Source organism: Neophocaena asiaeorientalis, unplaced genomic scaffold (assembly GCF_003031525.2).
Source record: "Neophocaena asiaeorientalis asiaeorientalis breed wild unplaced genomic scaffold, Neophocaena_asiaeorientalis_V1.1 scaffold540, whole genome shotgun sequence".
Taxonomy (NCBI): Eukaryota; Metazoa; Chordata; class Mammalia; order Artiodactyla; family Phocoenidae; genus Neophocaena; species Neophocaena asiaeorientalis.
The window spans coordinates 1,115,939-1,133,936 of record NW_020172141.1 but is presented as its reverse complement, the minus strand read 5'-3'; the positions used below and the strand labels follow the sequence as shown (position 1 = coordinate 1,133,936).

Here is a 17,998-nt window from a genome sequence, read left to right as displayed (position 1 = left end):
TGGTAGTAGAGCACCAAAGGGCACAGGCTCTCTGTGCAATGAATGTCAAGCAAGAAGGTTTGGCCTTTGCACTTACTGCCATGTATGGCCTGCATCCAGCATCTCTTGTCTTGGCAATGGAGTCCACAAGCTGTCCACTGATGCCAAAGTCGCAGAGTTTAATATTTCCACTTCTATCCAGAAGAATATTGGAAGGTTTGATATCTGCAAGACACAGATGTCACTCAACGTTCAAGTAATCAAACGAGCTATATTCTAAAGTATTTCAAGGAAAAATACTGAAAAACCTTAGAAAACATAAGTAATCAAGTCCTTAAAATTCAGATAGCTAAGATGAAAAAAAGTTTCTGAATGCTAAAAACTCATTATCAAAAAACTCCTCATATTAAATTCAGGCATTCTATAAAGTTTTGTTTTCATCAAGAGACATACTCATTTACTTGTTTCAAATTCATTACTTAACAGTCAAAACATGTAGGATGAATTTAATCTGTAAGAGTATACTAAGCTACTTTACAATACGTGTCAAAGATTATACAACTAAATGCAAAGTATACAAATTATAAACTCACAATTTAGTTAAAGGAGAGCTTTATCTAACTTAGGAAAGTATCCAATCCAGTACATCTAAAAGACCACAAGCTTCGGGATCAAAAAAGCAAAGGTTCAAGACCTGGGCCTGATATTCACAATGTGACCTGGGGCAAGTTCCTGAACTTTCACTTAGCAACCACAATTCCCTCATCTACAAAATATAAGTAATAATTCCCAACTTATAGGATTGTGGAAGTGAAAACACCTATTACAGAAACTGAACATTGTTAGTACTCAGTAAATGTATCCACTTAATTATTTCTCCTTGAGAGAGATTTTTCTCATCTTAGATGGCTTCATCGAGTTTCTCCCAACCAACCTTCTTTAAGAGTCATCCTGGAGAAACTAGATTCATTTTTACCATTCTCAGAGTGTGTGTGCTTTCCCGCACACCTGAGAAAGCTGAATCCTTTCCATTTGGTTCTCCAGGTTTTACACAGTCTTGTCACATTGGCCCCTAGGTTATCACCTCCTCCTCACTCACCATCAACTCACTCACTGCCAGTGTGTGCAAATCAGCTAGCTGGACAATTCTCCCTGCCCTTGCTCACTAATTCTCTGTCCCTATCTCAATCCTTCGAGGCATTTAATTGTCCCTGTCAAGGTTCCATGAATAAAAAGGACAGAAATAAATATAGGATACAAAAATATCTGTCTGTAACTCAGAAGGGGACCTTCAAAAAAATCCAGAAAAGAATGCTTACCACCACTGACACGGCTGACTGCCTATCAAACATACACTCCTAAGCATGCCATCATCCTTTCTAATGGAACTTTCATTTTACTGAGATCCATCCTCCTCTGTGTACATCTATCCGCACCTCCAAACACGGGGTCCTGACTGGTCTAAGCTTATCAGGGTAGCCTCATGCTCCTTGCCAGGGACTAGTTTAGGTAAGGGCATGAAGGAGACAAGAGAAAACGTGAGAGACAAGTAAGTAAGAGCTCCCTGCTGCTAAGACAGCCACACAAGAAGAGACAGCTTCTTCTTCAAGAGGCTGTTATGCTAGGTGTGACACAGGACCTGCTTTAGTTGTTACTACCCTGAGGATGGAGCCAACATGTTAAGGAGAGCAGAGCCAGGAGAAGGGAGCCTGAGCCTTAATCACATCGTGTTGGAGCCACCCTATCTTTGGACTTACTACGACAGATAATGAGTTTCCTTGAAGTTTAAGCCAGTTAACAGGATTTTCTCTTACTTGTAATCAAAAGCACTCTAATTACAGCAAAAAAAAAAGCTACCTGATCCTAGCTGGTAAAAAAGACTGCTATAAATTCATCATTTTACTTAGTCACAGGAAAATCAAAGTTATTTTTGAAGCCTTTCCCTTTTACTTAACCTTGGGCAGTGTCTTAGTGCTTTACTGTGATTGGTGAGAATCCCTAAGGTAATTGTCAGATGCCCTAAGGTAATACTCCCATAATTACCTAATACAGACAAAAAAAGGGAGGGAAAAAAATCCAAAACAAGAACAAGATGAAGTACAAGAGGAACAAAATAATTTTGTTTAGGGACCTAATCCTACATGATTTTAGGCCAAAAGAGAAAATAAGAAGGCTAGCCAAAATTATCTTTAACAAGCATTAAGCCAGGCAAAATTAAATGAAATATTCTGATGTTCAAGGTTAACCAATTGCAGTCGTTCAGGGTCAACCTCAAATAAAAATTACTTAAATCAATGCCCTAATTACTAATCTCTTTAATCACAACCTTAGAGCCCTTTAACCTCAGAATTCAAGGTTTTTCACATCTCTGAATACGACTGTTTCCTTTCTGTCCTGTGTTGTCAGGCTGAATCACACACTGCCATGTATCACCTTGGGTTTGTCCACTACAGATTTACTGAGGGTACAGAACTGTGCCTCTTCAAAGCCACTGCCTCACTACCCCGAGTCTGGCATAGTAATAAGACAGAGCAACTACTTAAACTATTTGCTGAATTAAATTCAGGAATCCCACTGTCTCCCAAAAGACAGACACCAAATGTTTGAATTTGGACCTGTGTCTAAATAAGGCCAAGATCACTGTTTTCACAAACACAAATGCTTTAGAGGAATTTCAATGTAAAATACTAATTAAAGAATCTTTCTCAATTTACAAAAATATCCTCCCAAGTAAAGAAGAAACACTTGATAGGGACAGTAGCGTGCCTTTAAAATGATCGAGGGTGCTATCCTGCAGATCCTTCTTTGACGGTCCACAGGTTCACCTTCCTGCCTTATTTGTATAGACAGAGAAACATTAATTATCTATCAGGCAAATGAATAATTATTTTTCAACTAAGCCCCAACATTCTAATAAGTTAGACTGAAATTTATAGAATCCCAAAGGGAAAAAAATCCTAAATTAATAATAAAGTTTTAGGGTACATATAGTATGTTTTGCTAAAAATACAAGTATTTTAGGAAAAGTTATACAATACACTGTAACTTTTAATTTTTTTTCCTATTAAGGAAAAATGTTAATTTCCAGTCTAAAAAAAAAACAATTCATACCCACCTCTGTGAATGATTTTCAAGTTTTCTTTTAAGTGGTTTAGTGCTTTCACAGTCTAGGGAGGAAAAAGCAGAGACGGATGGGATAAACAATCAATTTCCTTCTAATCAAACAGCACAATAGCTTACCATAAAGTAACAGCTCGGGTAGCTCTTTGCATTCTTTTGGGCTTAATATTTCAATATTCTGTCCATTTTTTATGTTAGCTGAAGATGCTAAATTATGATTTTAGATATGAAATCATAGTTGCCTTTACACGCCCTTCCCTGACAGCTAAAAAAACAAACAGGTAACTTACAATTTTCTAAATAAGTCATTAAAAAGTTGTATAATCTTTCTCATACCATCGAACTTTTTAGGAACAGATATATTTAGTACAAAAAGGTCCAACAGTCTGGTTCCATTATCAACCCTAATTTAATAAGTTTTTCCAAATTCTCAGTTTCTCACAATCATTCACCCTCACTGGGTGTGGAGCCTGCAAAGTAATTTTTGCAGAGCCAGAATTTATCCTGTTGTTTGATCACTGCTCATGATCAGGAAATCAAAGATTTCTCCAAGAATAGAGGAAACAGAGACTTGAATTAACATTTCTACAACCTCAAACTAAAAGAGAAGTGAAGCACAGGCCTACAATTAGAAACGTCAAGTCTCCGCTGCCATCAAGCTGCTGGGTGCAGAGCACAAACTCGCAATGCTTCGAACAGCCAGGCTTGTTCATGGGGTTATTAATTAGCAAGAAGAGATTTAACACGAAGTAATTTTAAATGTTACGCTTAGTATAAAGGGTGATCACCAAGTCTAGAAACACAGGCAAATATATAATAAATGATTTATTAGTGTACATTACATATATTGCAATTTAGGATAAAATAATTTTATCTATGTTTTCCAACTTCACGATCATCCTGTCATGCAGTGGTTAACAGCTGGATTCTAGGATCAGACTGCCGGGGCTTAAATCATTTACACTTACAAATCTATGAATTTCAAAGCAAATTAATTACTTAACCTCTCCATGCTTTAGATTTGTCATCTGTAAATAAAAAGGGGGTTACACTATTTACCATTGAGAGCTGCTATGAACATAAAATGTCATGAGATCTTGGCCTGACACAAATAAACACTCAGTAACCATGGGCTATTATCATTATTCTACTATTGTTCCATTATAATTACTATGAATAGTAAAAAGTTCCAAGATAAAGCTAGGTTTGGTATACTGAAGAGAGATGACTAAAGTGATCAACATAAAATTTCATACACCTGTCTGAATAATGAAGAAGTTTCTAGTAAAACTTGTTTATACTAGACAGCTTCTTTATAAAATTATATGAAAGGGTATATATCTTAACAGCTCATAAAACATTTAAATTGAGCATTAATTCAGGTAAATAATTTAAAATATTAACATGAGACCTATTAATCTTAAGATTATGACTAGAGTTTAACCTTTTTAAATCCCAGTTATACACACACATATCTCTTACAACTAAAATACAGTTCAGAAACTGTCTACTTATTTTAACACTGACCCTTAATGATTAAACAGGATAAACTGACAATTACCAGGCAGACTATACTGGATGTGGAGGATGCAGGGAAGAAAGAGGAAATTCATGCAACCAGAATATCTATCTTACAACTTCCTATAAAATTTAGTTTACACATCCACTAACCCAGGTCATGTCATTAGTTCAGATACTCAGGGGTTTCTAAGAAACGTACTAACTTTATCAAAAAAATTTGTTTTTCGTTCTGTGAAAAAACTGTGACTGACCTTTGTTAGCTAAAAGAACAAGAAAGAAAATGATCATTAATTCATTTTCAAAACTATAAACACGTAAGCAAAACAGTGCCTCTTTTCTTTTTTGGTACTATGCTAAAAGTGATTTGACCAAATTAGTAGTAATGCTGGTTACTGAAATTGCTAGTCAACAATTTAAGTAGTTTAGACAGAATAGCCCAAATCTTAAACCACAGGAAATATACTTAGTCTAAAGAGTTTCAATTAAGGGATTTCAAGGAGACTGCTGCAATTCTAATTTAAGCGGAACTGTGATAATATAACCTATTTAAATACAGTTAAAGTAACAAGGGAAAGAGGAACAGAAAATTGCTTTTTCTAGCCTTATTTACAGCACAGTCTATTATGGTTCACTCTGATTTTAATGGAAAGAATACTGTAGTATTTATTATTGAAATGTATGATTTCAATACATACTTTTCAATAATAGAAAGTGTCAATGTAGTATTTTGAAAATTGTTCTTACTACTTGTTGTATTAATTACCCCACAGAAGTGATTTTTGTCTCTTTTCCTATTATAATGATTTTCCAGGAAGGTCAGTAACATTCTGTGAAGGGCATTCAGATGTGTGCATTCAAAACTCCAGTAGCATCTTTATGTAAGTATGTAGACAAGGAACAATTTGAAAACCAAGTACTTACTGCTAAAGTGATTTTGCCTAAAATTTCTTCTGGAATAACATCATCTAATACACTATATACATATTTGTAAAACTTATCAAACGAGGTAGACATGAGTTCCATACAGATCCAACAGTCACCCTATAAAAAAACAAATATCGGTTATTCTTATACATCTTAACATTAAGTACCACCTTTCCTTTACTTAAAATAGAAATACAATGAGAGAAGAAGCAATCTTCTTCTTTTTTTTTTTTTAAATTTTTGTTCCTTATTAAAGTGCTGGACAGAATATTCTCCTCATGTTCAAACACAAACTTAGTAGCCCAATTTTCCCCACTCTTAATTGTAAGGATGGGCATAGTCCTACACAGAAAACCTTTGGACTTTTATAAAAATTTTCAAACTCTGCCATGATTAAATAGAGAAACAGAAAATATGTGGGAAACTGTTCATTCTCACTAACAAAGGAAATAGACTACAGGAATCTTGAGAAACTATATAAACTTCTTAAATTAGTAAAAAAGAAAAAAACAATACATAAAGCAAGCCCAATGCCTAAAGTCCTTGCTTAAATGCCACCTTCTCAGTGGCCGACATTGAAAATGCCCAATTCAAAATGCAAGTCATCCCCCTCTCAGCATCCCCTTAACTGCTCTACTCTGTAGAGACTTTATTACCTTCTAATATAAAATATAATTTACTTATTTATTATGGTTTTCATTGATCTTCCCTATTATAACATATAGTCCACCACGACAGGTGCTCAATAAACATTCCTTAAATGAACAAATGCTGGCTATAATCAAATCAAATCATTCAAAAACTATTGGCAGCATTGTAGAGTGTTTTAAACCAGTTTGAAGGCAATCTGACAACAAAACAAGAGAAATAAAAGTGCCTATACCCTTTGATAGTCATCCCATGACTGGGAACCTAACTTAAACAAATAGCTCGTAAATTACAAAAAGAAAAAACAAAACCAAACTAAAAACCTCAACTATCTCACAAGATGAAATGGTACATTATTAAAAGGATTACCTAAAATTAAATTATTTTGAAAACTATACAGTTCATGAGGTATGCATGAGAAAACACAGGCTATAAGCAGATTCCATGTTTATAATGCTGTAAAAGTATGTGCACATATAAACAAGGAATACGAAGTACCTTGGGAGAGTGAAAAGAGCTACAGGGATCATGACAAGAATTATCTTTAAAAAATTTTGCATATGGTTTCTAATTTATGGATCCAGCTATATCCTTAGAGATTTTCTACCACTAACCTCCTTCCCCTAACGTCTGACTTGGATTGATCATACGAGAGATCTATGCCCGGTGAAGTAAAATGGCTTGCTCAGAACAGCACTGCTAATTAGCGATAGAGCCATGAACAGAATCCACTTTACATAACTCCTTTCTCCTATCAACACCTCCAATGCAAGGACATTTAACTTATATGTAGAGACAGCACATGCTGTGATGACTGCTGAGATGAATAATCCCACTCTTAAAATAGAACCAGCTGCTGCAACATCCATGTAGCTCCATGGCTTCACAGAATGCTGATTTGTAAAGCATAACTGACAAAGTGAACTTTCACTTATAGTTATTCCAATCTTTCTTCTTAGGTCTCTTTTTCTGGGTGCTCTTGCAGAATAACCTTCGTAAACGACTAACACTATTAACCCAAAACACACACTTGAATTTATTTCAATCTAAAGACACCATCTCAATAGATTTACTAGAATTTTTTAATTAGAGAAAAGGATAGCACATTTAACTCACCTACTTAGAAAAACAGCAAGGAAGGAACTTAACTTCAGTAATATAGCAAAGTGGGACAATCAATGATTAGAGTGTGAAGGCCTGACTTACTCATCCAGGCTCTCCCACTCTCCACTTATATAAGCTTGGGCCCCGTTAACTCCTAAGGATGAAATGGGATTGCCCCACAATCTACAATGGAATATGATAAAGATCAAATGAGTTAACATATGTAAAGCACAAAGTAAAGCACCTGGCAGCTGCTAAAAACTAGAGTTAAGAAAATTAGGGGAGAAGGGGAAAGGATGGAAAAATAGGAAAGCAACCAAAAGAGAAGGAAAGACAAGGGAACAAGGGAAATAAAGGTGAGAAGTAAACTGAGGTGAGACGGGCAGATACAAAGGAGCAATTAGCTCCAGGGCGGGAAATCTTTGTAGTTTCTAAGGCACATAACCTAATGTAAATGTATTTCTTCTAGCAGTTCCTTTTGGCCATAACTGAGAATAGACAACAGCAATGAGCTGCGTTAAAAAAAAAAAAAAAAAAAAAAAGGAATGGTTTGAGCTGCCTCAAAAGCAGTGACAGCAACATTACTTTCGCGTTCAAGCAAAAGACAGGACAACCACACAACTGAAATACAAAAATAAAAATTACTGAATATGGATTTACTGAAAAGGAAGGTGGAGGATAATGAAACTGAACTACTAAGATCAAGATAAGGGTTTCAGAGACAACATCCAGATAAAACCAATAACATAACTTTTATACCAACAGGAACAACTTAGAAAATAAAATGTTTAAAAAGACACCACTGGGCTTCCCTGGTGGCGCAGTGGCCGAGAGTCCGCCTGCCGATGCAGGGGACACGGGTTCGTGCCCCGGTCCGGGAAGATCCCCCATGCCGTGGAGCGGCTGGGCCCGTGAGCCGTGGCCGCTGAGCCTGCGCGTCTGGAGCCTGTGCTCCGCAACGGGAGAGGCCACAACAGTGAGAGGAGGCCTGCGAACCCAAAAAAAAAAAAAAAAAGACACCACTCACAGTAGAACGAAAAAAGCACCTAGGAATAATACATCTAACAAATTAGCCTAGCCAGACTAATCAGGAAAAAAGAGAGAAGATACAAATTACATCAGGAATGAGAGAGGGAGGTAACATCACTGTAGATTCTACAGATATTATGATGATAATATAGGGCTATTATGAATATATACCAATTAATGTGACAGTTTAGATAAAAGGTACAAATTTCTGAAAATAAAATCAAACTACCAAGTATCACTCAGGGAGAAACAGATAACCTGAAGAGAACTCTTTGAAAGAAACTGAACTGCAAAATACTTATGCTGAGTAAAAGACGACAAAAAAAAAGGAGGGGATACATGCTGTATGATTCCATTTACATAAAATTCTAGAAAATGCAAACTCATCTACAGTGGCAGAAAGCAGCTCTGCAGTTGCCTGAGGATGGTGACAGCAGAGAGGAAGTGTGTATAACCTACGGGACACAAGGAAACTCGTGAGAGGTGGGTATGTTCATGACCTTGATTATAGTGACAAGCCCACACGTGTGTACATTTGTTCCAACATATCAAATTGTATATTGTAAATATGTGCAGTTGATTGCCAATTTTACCTCCATAAAGCTGTACTTAAAACCTGCCGGGGCGGGGAATGAAGGGGAAAGGACAACATGAGTAGAAGTAGGGGTAGAAAGGGAGGAGGTGACTAAATTTGGCTAATATCACTTCCTTTTTTTTTTTTTTTTTTTTTTTTTTTAGCGGTACGCGGGCCTCTCCCTGTTGTGGCCTCTCCCGTTGCGGAGCACAGGCTCCGGACGTGCAGGCTCAGCGGCCACGGCTCACGGGCCCAGCCGCTCCACGGCATGGGGGATCTTCCCGGACCGGGGCACGAACCCGTGTCCCCTGCATCAGCAGGCGGACTCTCAACCACTGCGCCACCAGGGAAGCCCTATCACTGCCTTTTACATAACCTGATGAACTCCTATAGTCACAGATTACTCAGAACAGTATTTCCTACACTGGAGTTTCCCCAACCTCAAAAAATATCTTAAATAAGGGATTCCTTGCTATTAAATTCTGAAAATGTATATATTAAAAGATATTTTAAAAGTGCTTCTAAGTCTCAGTATTGATAACATAAATAGTAGGTCTGGCCTTTATGTAAGCTACAGGCTAAAAGTCACTTTCATTATTCAATACTGTCAAGCTCTTTTTTTCCCCTGTCTAGCAATTCTGAAAATGAATTTAGAAACCTGTGCAATTAGATGTCTTAATAAATTATCTAAATAAAATCCAAGTTGTATTTTGGACTTCTTTTCCTCATTTAGTTTCATCCTAGAAAGAAGTATACACATGGTTGGAGACAACAGCAATAAATGAGTTACCAACTTCAGTATTAAATGTTATTTATTCACTGCTCCAAATAAAGTTATGGAACTTTCAGAGGCTCAATATTACCCAATGGCAAGATTAACCTCTACACTGTTGCTGCCAAGAAGAAAAATAACATCTCATGGCTCCGTGATTGTTGGTTGACTGAATCAGACCAAGAGCTGATGTCCTGTGGTCATATAAATTATGTGAAATGAAGTACTCTGGAGGCTTTTCACAGGGATGGGAGTTACAAGCATTTGTCTCTCTCACAACAAGTCCTGAATGCGCTCATTCATGTCCAGTCTTTTCCTTTCATAAACCCAGAATTCTGTGCCTATTATCAAAACTGAAGGTGGGGCTTCCCTGGTGGTGCAGTGGTTGAAAGTCCGCCTGCCGATGCGGGGGATGCGGGTTTGTGCCCTGGTCCGGGAGGATGCCGCGGATCCCTTGGGCCCGTGAGCCGTGGCCGTTGAGTCTGCGCGTCCGGAGCCTGTGCTCCGCAACGGGAGAGGCCACAACAGTGAGAGGCCCGCGTACCGCAAAAACAAAACAAAACAAAAAAAACAAAAAAAACCCTGAAGGTCATGTCAACAAAAAAGGATCCTTTTCTTTTAAGTGATCTCGCTCAAAAATCTTTCTCCAAACCATTATTAAATAAATGTTTATTATTTTTAACCATTTGTAACTTCAGGAAAGTTACAACTTTGACTATGCATATGCACTCTTCAAGGTGAACTTTCTGCTTCTAAAACTGCATTATTCAGAAAGTACCTATTACTTCCTGCATTCTAAGATCTAAGGGGGGCGGGGGGTGGCTTCATGTTCAGCCTAACTAGGCATTTTGTGACTTAACACAACTTACCTGTATAGCTCCTGACCCTTCATCTTATCATACTCAAAAACTGCAATGTTTAAAAAGTAGATTATTTCTTAAATGAAGCTCAAGTTCTTTATCCCTGGACCACTTGTGGTATAACAGAAAGAACAGTGAGATTTTTGTCTCTGAAGTCCTGTCCGTGACACTTCCTGACTGTGTGACTTTTGTCAAATTAGTACTCATATCTCAGTTTCCTCCCTGGGAAGAGGGGATAATACCACCAACCTGCCCGAGACTGTTGTGAAAGTAATAAATGTGGAATCTATAGAGCATTCAATAGATGTTAGTGCTTACAGATGCATATCTCAATTCCAGTCAACCTTCCTGAGATATGAAACTGAATTTTACCCAGCTGTTCATAAGGAATCATAATGACCCTGTTCAGATATTATTCCAAGCCTTTTGTTTTGTTTCCAGTAACTTTTCAATCATGGATATCACTCTGCTTTCTTTTCATAAAATCAGACTTCACACTATCTAGCCTGGAGCTATATATTTAAATGTTGCTTAAGTGAATTATCAAGTAAACGAACATGAGAAATAAACCGGCATACTTGAGCACTATGGAGGTGAATTAGGGCTGAGATAGAGCCCATGAAAGTCTACGGAGACACTGAGCACAGCATGGAAAAGCTGACTGTGGCATCCAGTTAGGAGAGAAAATCTAGTCCATTCCAGATAACTACTGCTCTTCATGAGATGTGAAGAGTAGTGTGGCCAGGGGATTTATGATTATGAAGAAGAAATTCATGGTTTGGGGGAAGAAGGGAGGAGGAGATGGCAAGATTCCTGTGCAACATGAAGAAAGTTCCAGATTCATGATCTTACAAACAGAATAACAGTATATAATACTTCGGTGCAGGATACAGTTACCTGCCTGAATACATGACTGTGTGCGCTGACGTGATGTAATACTATGTGACATGCGGAAGAAAGGTAACAAATTCAACAGATCTGGTCATAAAAATGGACACTCAAGTCAAAAAAGTACAAGGACAGGAGGAGAAAGAAGCTATGTGAGTCTAAAACTAATAGTGATTAATTAGTGATTCAACAAAGGGATGGGCTCTATCATGAAGGAGAACGCTTTTGGTTAATACAGTTATCTATTAAGAGCACAGAAAAATAAATAAGTATTTCAGGATTGGGTGAAGAATTAATCGACAAACCTCTAAGGTCTTCTCCAATGATAAGATTTCATATCTTTCTATTCAGTGTAACATTCAGTCCTGTCTTACAACACAGTATTTTTTAAGTCAATAACGCTAACAAAACCCCCAAAACGACACCCTCTGCGATCCAGTCCCAAAAAGAAGGGCAGGGTGGGATGCAGTTTTTCCTCACCAGTTCATAACAAACCCACCAGTACCAGCTCATCCTAACATTTTCAAAATGATAATGGATTTTTTTTTTTTTCCCGGTACGCAGGCCTCCCACCGTTGTGGCCTCTCCCGTTGCGGAGCACAGGCTCCGGACGCGCAGGCCCAGCGGCCACGGCTCACGGGCCCAGCCGCTCCGTGGCACGTGGGATCCTCCCGGACCGGGGCACGAACCCATGTCCCCTGCATCGGCAGGCAGACTCCCAACCACTGTGCCACCAGGGAAGCCCTATAATGGATATTTTTTTAAGAGTATTTAAAATGCTTAAGAGTTCAGTTCAATTCCCATTCACCTAACTAAATATCACAAGTGTGTGACAACTGTCCAGGACATCATGAAGTATCTGATTCACTGACAGCTCCACCTTTACTTCCTGACCCCAACTCACTTCCCTGCTTTAGGGAGTGGTGTGACTGGAAATGAGCAAGTGCACTGACAGCTGCAGGCAGAAGTGATATCCTCCTGTAGCAGGATACAGGAGAGTCAGAGACCAAAAGAGATATATGATCCTGACACCAAGAAACTGAAGTTCTAGCTTCTACATAAAAATCTGGATAGCAGAATTAGATACAAGAAATTCTACTGCAGCTGTTAATTTCCATGTCTGATGAATTTTATTGAGGACTGTGGGTGGACACGAATAAATGCTTATGCTAAATGCAGATACATTTGATGACAGAAATGAATGAAAGTTTAAAAAAGGGGTCGGGGAGGACTGAGGGAGCTCAAGGACAAAAGGGATAGATCTAAATACAGTAACATATTTAGAAGCCAGATGATTTGTGCCAGGTTCTTAAGAAACAGAAAATATTTACATATGAAGAAGGAAGTATGGAATTCACAAATGACAGCCATAAAATACTTAATTAACTAATATAATTAAAGTATGAAGTTCACCCCTTAACCAAAGGAACATGAATGGTAGAAATTAATGTGTAAATTATCATGGCGATACACTAAAATGCTGAGAAATCGATGTATTACTAATGTACGGCATTTAACTGAAGATTGGAATCAAATCCTGCCATCCTCTTACTCATTCCAAGTAGACGTCCACTTGTCAGCTAAGACCCAAGCTTAGGTTTATTCCTACCTCTCTGAAGAGTGCACCATAAAACTGAACAATGTACGGGCAATCACTACTTCGCATCACTACATCCAAATCCATGAGAAGTTGTTTTTGCTCTTTTTCATCCACTGTTGACCGAATTCTCTGGAAAAAAATGACAAAAGATGTCACAAAAACATAAAACAACTTTAGAAACCAAAGAAAAACCACTACCACAAGACTAAAAATTCCAAGCAGACTTCACAAATACTAACCAGACATAAAAATTATCATCTTCCTTATACTTTACAAGAATAATTTTATCACAGAAAAACAAAACAGCACTTAGAAAAAAAATTTTTTGACAAAATAGCACGTAGGAACTCTTTAAGGGACACAGAGCTTTTTAACCACAAGCATTCACTGATGATGATGGAAGGAATGCCCTGCCGGCAAATATAAAGAAAATCTTAACAAGCCATCCTCTAAACAGTTTACGTTGAATAATTATCAGTAGTTTCATACATACTTTTAATCACTATTTCAGAATTGTATGGAATCTGGGCATTCAACGCAAGAACAGCCCTCTTCACTCCCTGGCATCCTTACGCCTTAGCATCCTCCTTCTTTAGAGATGGAAAATAGCCCAGAACAGGTAAAAGTGAGAACTAGCATAGGGGCAGCACACAGACTATGATCCATGTCTCCCAAATCCTGTACTGGTATCTTCCCCCTTCACCATGCTTTCTGTATGTTAAAAACAAAAAGCTCTACCTGACTCTCCAACTCGTGAGTCAGAATGCAGGGCAGCATAAACATGTGGAGGAAAATCTAAAAATGAGGAGACAGAGGGCTGTCTGTCTGCTCCTCAGATGATGAGGTCCTCCCCTGTACATTGCAGACCTGGGGTATATCCCCAACCCACCTGTAAAACGATGACTCTGCACAATTCTAAAAGAGTCCCACAAAAGATAAGGGTCCCCAGCCCTGCCACCCACCCAGGAACTGCACAGAACATGGAGATGTTCAGGGCGACAGCTCCCACTGCACTAGAGACAGGAAAGAATCAAGTTCAGACAGTGTAAAATATTAATAATGAAGTTACAGTTTAATGACAAGGCATGCAAACAGCTCTGTTCTCATAAAAAAAGTTCACAACGTCACACCGCGCCACTGTGTACAATACGTAGCACATACTTACAGGGCAAGTTAGTATCAAAAAATATACAAGGTGGCATTTTGTCTTCCAAAGACTTCAAGGTATCTGTCCTCAATGTTCTTGAAAGGGTGAAGGCAGTCAATTAAACTCTTGAACCCATTTTACAGAAGAGAAGCCAGAGGCACAGAGAAATACAAAAGATGTATTCCATGTGACACGACAATAAGCAGGTGTATAAGGAATAGAAGTAGGTTCTCTAATTTTCATTTTTCCCACACTAAATGAGGAACTCCACACATTCCAAATACAAACAAATTTAATTTTGCAACTTAAAATTTACAGCCTGCTAGCTACAGTACTTCATACCAAATAAAATTTACTAGCTGGCATCCATCTTGTACATACTGATTTATTCCAAACTTTCACACTGAATATCCTGCCCAGATAAATAAGAAAAAAATAAGAAGAATGAAAAATAAAAACAAGTAAGACTAGTACTTTTAAAATTAAGAAAATCCCCCCCTCCCATTTCTGTACTTTCATAGTTTGGAGATTAATAAGTTTGCTTTTAAATCTACATCGGCATAATGTCTGCTCAAAAGGGATAGTTTTAAAAAGTCAAATTATCCCAGAGATGTAATTTGTATTTGTTCAAAACATGACACTGAAATTTTTGTAAACATTTTAATTACATTAACTTCTGTTTTAAAAAATATAACTCTAAAAGTGTAGCTGTGAAAATACTAATTTGGGAACGCTATTATTTTTAAAAGACTTAATAATCCTATGTATCTAAACTTAAAAGACAAAGAACTGGTAATTAGAGACAAACAGGGAAGAAAAAGCAAATGATCCTCTGGTTGCGGAAGATTTCTACCTACTAAAGAATTCTCACTATTAATAGATTAAAATTTTTTTTTCTACTTTTACTGTTTTTCCTTATTTACAAGTGTACTAACACACACACTTATAAAACACTATTTTAAAAGATGTCCTCCTTTCTAGTTTATTTTTTGTTTCCCTAAACTGGTTATATGGTTTTCTAAATTTACAATAAACCTCAGTAGTTATCATCAATAACTGACTCTTGGGGACCAGTTTCTAAAAACACTGCTGTTGCTACAGAAAGGATACATGTTACTGTGTGAACTGGAGACCTAACTGAAGTCCCAGCATCTAACTGATGTAATAGGATTATTACTAACCATACTGGAGAGAGAGTTCCTGGCACAGTTGTAATCTCTGAGATTGTCAGCATGGCAGGAAAATCTGTCCATCTGTAAAATATTCTTTAATGCCACTGCTAGCATGAAAGAGAACATGGGGGCGCTGCTGGATGGCCTACTGCTCTAATGATGCCTGTCCCCACCTCCTCACGCTTTCTGAGCATCTCGCCCAAGTGATGGGCGTTGGAGGACTAGCTGCTGGTACTGCATCTCAATTGTTTAAAACAGAGCAAGTACAGCTAGCTCTGAATTATACTGATACTAAAGTTTTAGGGTCGTATTGTAACCTTTATTATATGTGAGGAATTAATAAACTAAGCTAATTCAAAAGGCCTGAAGGACTCAAAGAGGAGATTAACTATAAGCATACATCTCCTACAATAGCAGTAGCTTCAAATTAATGATTTTAATTCAGTAATTCAATAAGTAATTCAAGTTAGAAAACACAAATAATCAATGATTCAAATGACAAAATACTTAGTAATAAAAGTCACTACCAGGAAAGTTTTTCTAATTGAACATCAAAATAATGTGTATGGAAAAGATTTCTACCATTTGAAATAAGCAAGGCTCGGATTCTCTAATGAAGGGAGCATAATCACCAAAAATGGAACACATCACTGAGAACAAACTTCCCTTCCCCTTATAAAGCTGTCCTTAATGAGGGTACTGGAAAATGCAAAGGTGGAGCCAATTACACTACTTGAAATTCTCCTGTAATTTAAATGTTCAGAAATCAACTGTGTTGATAAATGCCTTGAATTACAGGAAATTTTCATTTATTGACACCATAAATTTAAAGTTAGATAAGGCGAATGTTCATTTGGTCTCAGCAAACCCTTTTTTTTTTTTTCTATTTAAGAAAGTAGAAAATATTTAAGAAAATCATCTCAAGAACCTTAAGTTTTAAAGAAAAGTTTCACTTTCACCCAAATATCATTAAAATTACTCTTGTTTCTTCATTATGGGGCTATTGAGCTTTTACCTGTCACTGTTTTATTAACCTAGCTTAAGTTATCACATTCTCTCAGGACAAACTAAACTACTTTTTGAAAATCAACCTACACAGCATTTCCAATAATGAAGTTATTTTCAAATTATTATCAAATTATTACAATTTTACTTTATTTGGAACATAATGTAGAGAAAACACTTTTAAAGCAAAACAAGAATTACTACCCGACTTATATAAGCAGTTTGCTACAGTGAAGAAATTTTATATACCTGAAGCTAAAAATATATTTTTTAAATTGTTGTCCAAATCTGTATACAAAGCTGTTTTATACTCTGATAAAGCTTTAAAAGCAGGTAAGTGCCAACAAAAACTGCATGTAGCTACAGATCAGCAACACCAAAATAACTCTCATTTAAAGACACTTAGTAGAGGCAAAGGGAAAAAAAGATAAATTCCTAGTTCCCTGGTTGTATGACTATTAGTGTTATACATGGTTCTTATCTAATTAAAAAAAAAATTCCAAAGAGCTTCACTTATCTAAAGCAGCCAATCCAACTCATGCCATTGGCTGAAGCAGCCACAAATTCAGTTACTAGAACTCTGTAAGGATTAAGCTACAGTTATAGAAAGTTAAGAAGTTCCATAGGACAAGCTAAAAAATTTAAGTTAGAAATTGCCCTCTTGTCCTCTCCTACCTCATGCACAGAACCCAGCAATGCCCACTTTGAGAACAGTCCCAATCATACAGAAATACCAGGAAGTGGTTGAAAGTTTGCTTTCCTTCTTCCTGTACAATGTGACATCTTCAAGTCATTGGTAAATTTAAATGTTGACAGCTTATACCTGGCCTCATCTGGAATGCCTCAATTTTTAACAACATGAATTTAAAGTATAAATACTCCTTTCACTGGGATTTCACACACACTATTCTCTCGCCTTATCTCCAAACCCTGCCAACCCGACCTCTCATGTAATTTGCTGGTACTCATCAAGGATGAATAGTTAGGGACAAAACTAACACCAGTAAGTATGAAGGACTTTCAAGTTGATTAAGACACATTATTAGGATGGAAAGGGACTGGGGGAACTATTAAAACTAAATTCACTGAAGGACTGGGGTGGAAAGGGCAGAGAGAAAGAAGCCAAGAGGATGGATGAAAACAGGCAGTACACACTCTTAAGGAAACCGATTTCACCCCTTGTTACTGAGATACTATGACCGCATTAGTGTCACTTTCCTAAATTTATTTTCAGAGGTCAGGAGTGACATGGAGAAGGGATAAAGGGAAAGAGTATGATGAAGACCCACTCGCTATTATGGGGTAAGGCCAGGATGGCTCAACTGGCAAAGAGAAAATGAAAAAAGGCCCACAGCGTAGGTCCTCAGAAGCGGGTCTCCAAGGAGCATTTTGCCTGGGCGTTAAATGAACACCTAGCTGATTCCAGTAGTGTCCTTGCCACCCACTCTGATTCAGAGTTAACCCACATCTCCGTGTCAGAGTTCTCAGAGCTAGCTCAGTTGCTAGAGAAGCCAGGCACACACCAAAGCACTGGGGCCTGCTCTGAAAGGACCCCAGTCTGTGTCTGCCTGAGTCCTATGCAAGAACTCTGGACTCTCACCAAAATCCCAAAGTTGTTCTACCTGCCAACTCAAGCTATAAGGAAAGGTCAGGCC

General features: G+C 37.6%; 1 protein-coding gene across 1 annotated transcript in view; it reads right to left on the bottom strand.

Moving 5' to 3' along the window:
• MAP2K4 (mitogen-activated protein kinase kinase 4) overlaps positions 1-17,998 on the bottom strand; it is a 76,253-nt gene that overhangs the window by 18,805 nt on the left and 39,450 nt on the right. Inside the window, exons 4-7 of the mRNA XM_024752615.1 lie at positions 13,029-13,148; positions 5,542-5,661; positions 3,095-3,146; positions 77-204 (exon numbers count right to left, since the gene is read on the bottom strand). Of these exons, the coding sequence (XP_024608383.1) occupies positions 77-204; positions 3,095-3,146; positions 5,542-5,661; positions 13,029-13,148 (420 nt within the window). The remainder of the gene's footprint in view (positions 1-76; positions 205-3,094; positions 3,147-5,541; positions 5,662-13,028; positions 13,149-17,998) is intronic.